At 39.3% G+C, this 6,213-nt stretch overlaps 1 protein-coding gene across 1 annotated transcript; it reads right to left on the bottom strand.

Annotated features, from left to right (window-relative positions):
- Nucleotides 1-244: 244 nt before the first annotated feature.
- LOC149574913 (uncharacterized) lies at nucleotides 245-4,888 on the bottom strand. Its single transcript, XM_089815978.1, has 2 exons — nucleotides 2,894-4,888; nucleotides 245-1,888 (listed from the first exon to the last, which is right to left on the bottom strand). Exons 1-2 carry the CDS (start codon nucleotides 4,886-4,888, stop codon nucleotides 245-247), a joined length of 3,639 nt encoding a protein of 1,212 aa, XP_089672104.1.
- Nucleotides 4,889-6,213: the final 1,325 nt, after the last annotated feature.

Genomic DNA, 6,213 nt, shown 5'->3' with positions numbered 1-6,213 from the left:
ACACACCTAATCATCAAAACACATCAAATTCTCCCTGAAGAGTCCATCTCTCTTACATAACCAATGTGACCAACATTCCATGCCAAAGTGAACAATAAGGAATAAGACCAAATGAGATCAAGTTATATAATTTGGAACAAAGCCAAATGAAACCAGTGTGATCACTTCCAGATACTTGCCATCTGTGAAGAATGTGAGGAATGAAGACAAGATGGAGAACTTCAAGGTTGTGCTCTGCACCATACTACCCCTCTCCAAAAGAACTCAAGTCCCTTGAGTTGGGAATATTATCAAATACGTATCCTGCCTTCTCAATCTCAGATTTAGTCATCCATGAAGCATCCTCTTTAGGTAACCCGGCCCATTTGACCAGGTAGGTGTAATATGTGGCCCTCCTTGTTTGTTTGGAGACTTTTCTATCCAAGATGCATTCTATTTGAGGCTTGTGTGCCTTAGGTAATGGAACATCATCAACTTTATCTCCTTGACCTGTACCTGCAAGACAATCATCAGTAGGCTCTTTAAAAGCATATAGATCAGATACATTGAATATTGGAGACAATCCAACATCCGGTGGAAGCTCCACTCTATAGGCATTGTTTCCACACTTTTGTAGGATCTTGAATGGTCCTATTTTCTTCATCATGAGTTTGGTATGTTGCCCCTTAGGCAACCTTTCCTTTTTTGAGTGAACCATGACAAGGTCTCCTACCTTGAATTGCAAATCTCTTCTCTTTTTATTGGCAAATTCCTTGTACCTGTCTGCAGACTTGTTCAACCTGTCCTTGACCTGTTCTTGGACTTCCTTCATCACTTGTGCAAAGTCCTGGGCTTGTGCACTCTTCCTTTCTATTTGACTGATATCTCTTAGTTCCAACACACCCCTGGGATGTTCACCATACACTATTTGAAAAGGAGTGAGACCAGTGCTCCTATTCACTGAGTCATTGTAAGCATATTCTGCTTGTGGAAGTATTAAATCCCAAGAACCACCATATTGCTGTGAAATACATCTAAGTAGGTTACCCAATGACCTATTAGTCACCTCTGTCTGTCCATCAGACTGTGGGTGATAAGCAGATGAAAAATTAAGGTTTGTGCCAAGTCTCTTCCAAAGAGTCCTCCAAAAATGCCCCAAAAACTTGGAGTCTCTGTCTGAAATGATGGATCTAGGCAATCCATGGAGTCTTACAACCTCCTTGAAGAATAACCCTGCAATGTTAGAAGCATCATGTGTACTTTTACAAGGAATAAAATGAGACATCTTTGAAAATCTGTCTACAACCACAAAAACACTGTCATTCCCTGCTCTTGTCTTTGGCAGTCCCAAAACAAAGTCCATGCTGATTGAATCACAAGGTTTCTCAAGAATAGGTAGAGGAGTGTACAACCCAGCATTAGATGAGTGTCCTTTGGCTTTTTGGCAAACAATACAACTCTCCACAAATCTCCTTATGTCTGTTTGCATTCTAGGATAGTAATAAAACCTCTTAACTTGCTCTAATGTTTTGTCCAATCCAAAGTGACCAGACATGCATCCACTATGCTTTTCCTTAATTATGTTTTCCCTATAAGATCCTCTAGGGACACACAATTGACCCCCCTTAAATAACAATCCATCTTGAATCAGAAAATCAGAAAATTCAGAGTTATACCTGTCCTCCATGCTTTGACAAACCTTATAGATTTCTTTGAAGTCTTCATCATGGATGTATAGGTCCTTCATTGCATCTATGCCAACACTCTCAAGTTCAATTGATTGAACCAGAAGGTTTCTTCTGCTTAGGGCATCAACAACTTTATTTGTGACTCCCTTCTTATGCTTGATTGAAAATGTATAGGCTTGGATGAATTCCATCCACTTCATATGCCTCTGATTGAGTTTCTCCTACCTATTAAGAAAGCTTAATGCTTGATTATCAGTATAAACAATGAATTCTTTAGGGAGCAAATAGTGTCTCCATCTCTTTAAGGACTGAACCATGGCATAAAGTTCCAAGTCATAGACTGAGTATTTTTGCTTAGCCTCATTCAATTTTTCACTAAAGAAAGCAATAGGCCTTCCATCTTGGCTAAGTACCCCACCAATTGCCTTGGTACTTGCATCACACTCAACCACAAACACCTTATGAAAATCAGGAAAAGATAAAATAGGTCCATTAGCAATCTTCTATTTTAAAAGTTCAAATGACTCTTGTGCCTCTTGAGTCCATGTAAAATGACATTTCTTACCTCCTTTGATGGTTTCAATCATTGGACCAGATATACCACTAAAATTTCTGATAAATTTTCTATAAAAGTTACACAATCCATGAAAACTTTTTACCTCACTAGCACAGGTAGGAGTAGGCCAATTCATTATTGCCTCTATTTTGGTTGGATCCATTTTCAAACTATTTCTTGAGATGACAAAACCAAGGAAGATTAGTTCTTGTTTGACAAACACACACTTCTCAAAATTAATCCTTAACTCTTCTTCATGCAATCTTTGCAAAACCAAATCAATATGCTTTAGATGCTCTACTTTATCCTTGCTAAAAATCAGTATGTCATCTAAATATACAACAACAAACTTGTTAAGGAATGGTTTCAGTACCTCATTCATCAACCTCATGAAGGTACTTGGTGCATTGGACAAGCCAAATGGCATAACAAGCCATTCATATAACCCCTCATTGGTTTTGAATGTTGTCTTCCACTCATCTCCTTCTCTGACCCTGATTTGGTGATACCCACTTTTCAAGTCAATTCTGGAGTAGAAGTTTGCCCCACCTAGGCAATCCAATAGGTCTTCCATCCTTGGCATTGGAAACCTATATCTGATTGTGATTTTGTTTATTGCTCTTGAATCCACACATAACCTCCATGTGCCTTCCTTTTTGGGTGCAAGTACAGTATGTACTGCACAAGGACTTATGCTTTTTCTAATGAGGCCTTTGGACAGCAGTTCTTCTATTTGCTTGGCTATTTCCTCATTTTGTTGAGGTGTCAACTTGTAGGCAGCTTTGTTAGGCAATGTAGCCCCTGGGATAAGGTCAATGGAGTGACTGATTTCTCTTTTTGGAGGCAAGGAAGATGGCAAACTGCCTGCAACTATGCCATGATATTTTTCCAACAAGTCTTTAACTTCCTTTGGTTCAACATTATTCAAATCATTACCAACTATCACATCATTCTTTGGCTTGGTAACAATAGCAAAACAAGGTACATCCTTTACTTTCAATGATTTGAAAAACTCTTTTTCACCAACTAAAGTTATATTACTCACCATATGGTCTATCTTATCATCATCCGGTAGGGGATTCATTGTGAACTTTACTCCATCCTTCACAATAGAATAAACATTAGTATGGCCATCATGCTTGGCATTCACATCATATTGCCATGGTCTCCCAAGCAAGAGGTGGCATGCATCCATATCAGTCACATCACACAAAATCTTATCAGCATATTCACCCAATGTGAATTCAATCCAAACCTGCTCATTGACTAAGGTATGCTTGTCCTTTGTTAACCATGAAGCCCTATATGGATAAGGGTGAGGAATTGTTTGCAACTTTAACTTGTTAACCATTTCTCTAGAGGCTATATTGTCTATTGAACCAGAATCTACAATTAACTTACATACCTTTCCTTTCACTTTGCAATTTGTCTTGAATAATGACCTTCTCTGTGGTGGATCTGCAGGCTGTGGTACCTTCAAAAGAGTTCTTTGCATCATGAGATGTTCACCCTGCTCTGCATTAGCAGGTCTAGAGGTTGTGGTATGATAGGATGAACAACTTTGTCCATCTTCTTCTTCATGGATCAGATTTACCCTCCTATCTGCAGGTCTGCTAGATTCTCCAATCTTTTGTGGACACTTGTATGATTGATGACCAGGTTGATTGCAATTAAAACACTTCCCTGTGAAGGTCTGATTGCCTCTACCGCTTCCATTGGCTCCTGCACGGTTGGCATCAGGTCTCCTACCCCTAAATGATCCTCTTGGATTGAAATCAGGTTCAACAGTCCTAGTTTCATCCCTGTTTGCATAGTTCCTACCTTGAAACCTGCCTCCTCTTCCTCTAAAGGAATTATTGCCTCTTCCCCTATTGTTATTGTCACTTCTTCTTTTCAATTTATCTTCAATTTTCAAAGCAAGATTAAAACACTGATGCACTGATTCCAAGTTTACCAATGTTAACTCATCTTGAATACTAAATTTGAGACCATTTACATACCTTGCAAGTTTTTGTTTGCTAGTCTCATTCACCCTTGCTCTTAAGGTTAGATTATGAAACTCTTGGGTATAATTGCTGACATCCATATCCCTTTGTTTCAAATTTTGTAGCCTTTGATTGATAAGAACCTCATAATCCTCGGGAACAAACTGCTTCTTCACCTCGGTCTTCATTCTTTTCCATGTGGTAATAGGCTCCTTCCCATCATCAACCCTTTCATTTTGCAGAAAATTCCACCAAGTGAGGGCTGGCCCCTTCATCTTGGCCTTTGCTATCTTCACCCTTTGACTAGGGGGAATACAATCACACTCAAAGTGATTGTCAAGTGCTTCAATCCAATCCAAGCACTCATCAGGGTTTAGTTTGCCATAGAACATGGGGATATCACCCCCTTTTGCACCAACTCTTTCTAATGCTTGTAGAAGAGGTCTTTGTTCCAATGGTATCTCATTTGCAAAGGTGTCTCCTTCCACCTCTTCTCCTTCAAACTCATAATCTTCACCCTTTTTCAGTTTGCTTTTGAGCTTTTCAAGCTCTCTCTTCATATCTCTATTCTCTTCCCTAAATGCTCTACTTTCGGCCATCTGCTCCTTAACCAATTTGGCCAATTCAGCATTTGTCATTCTCAAGGGAAGTTCCCTATCTCCTTCTTCACCCTTAGACATATTGGATGAATTTGATCAACTCCAAGGTCTTTCTGTGCTCTGATACCACCTTGATGCAAAGTTGCACACCGGAAACCACCACTTTGCCTAGATTGTCTCTAGGACTTCCAAATCAGCAAAAAATTTCTTCAGACTCTAGGAACCTTCAAAGACTCCTTAACACACTCCTAATAACCCCTTTTCAAGGTTAAAAAAATCCTCCAATACAAGGGAGAGCAATTCAAAGTTTGTCTCAAAAATTGGTTTAGGGACACTTTCCCTATACTAGGCCAAATTGCACATCAGCAACCTTTGGCTCTCACAAGCATAATCCACTGATTGGATCACCTTCAAAAACCTCAATTCACTTCAAATAACCCAAAATTTGGGCCTCAATACCTCTGCAACACTTATTTACAATAAAGACCTAGTAGATCCTTGTAGGTCTCTCCAACTGGTTATCCTGCAATAACAACAAATTATTCCAAATAACCTGCAAAAAAAACTAGGGTTTTGAGTACCCTTTATCCCCTTCTTGCAATCCTCCAAGTTTCACTTTCCTACTCCACTCCAGCATGCCTTAACTTATCCTAAACACACAGACCTAATAGGCCTAATTAGGCTTGGTTTGAATAGGATTTGTACGGATATGGGGTCATGAAATGGAAACAAGGCTTGGAAGATGTTAGGGTTGTCCAAACAACACTATTCCACCCTTTGGTTGCAATTCCTACAACCAATTTCTTGCAAATCTTCAAACAGTTCAACTTTCCTAGTTCAAACCCTCAACATGACTTGAACTAGGGCCTACAAAGAAAATATGTTCTCACCATGGAAATTTGCCTAAATTGTGAAGAAAGGAAGAACAACATGTCTACTTGCAATTTCATTGGGTTTTGTGCCAAGGTGGTCGAATAGGTGCACATTATTGACCCATTTGCACAAAACCCTTGTTTAGGGAGGGTTTTGGTGCTGTTTGACTTCAAATGTAAATAGCTTTTGATTGCCTGCACCAAATTCTATCAAACCAATTGCAAACTGATGTTAAAACAACCAAGAATCCAATCCAAGCATTGGATGATCAATCAACCCTCCGTACTGCACGTGAGAATTCAAACAACAATGAAATGGCACGAAAACTGGGAGTTTTTATTGATTCAATGCAAAATCCATACAATCTGACATCACCTGTTCTTTGGGGAAGGTGATATAAGCTTAAATATGCCCTCTGGACCGATCAACCACCATGGAGATCGGTTATGAACCGAAATAACAACTTTTCAAAAAGTTGTCAAGCAACTTTTGTTGCTTTCTTGCCGGGAAGGCAATTTTGTTTTAAAACCACT

The sequence above is a fragment of the Cupressus sempervirens genome, chromosome 2 (genome assembly GCF_028749045.1).
Source record: "Cupressus sempervirens isolate cs-2001-9-10 chromosome 2, ASM2874904v1, whole genome shotgun sequence".
Classification (NCBI taxonomy): Eukaryota; Viridiplantae; Streptophyta; class Pinopsida; order Cupressales; family Cupressaceae; genus Cupressus; species Cupressus sempervirens.
This window is presented reverse-complemented; position numbering and strand designations above follow the sequence as displayed.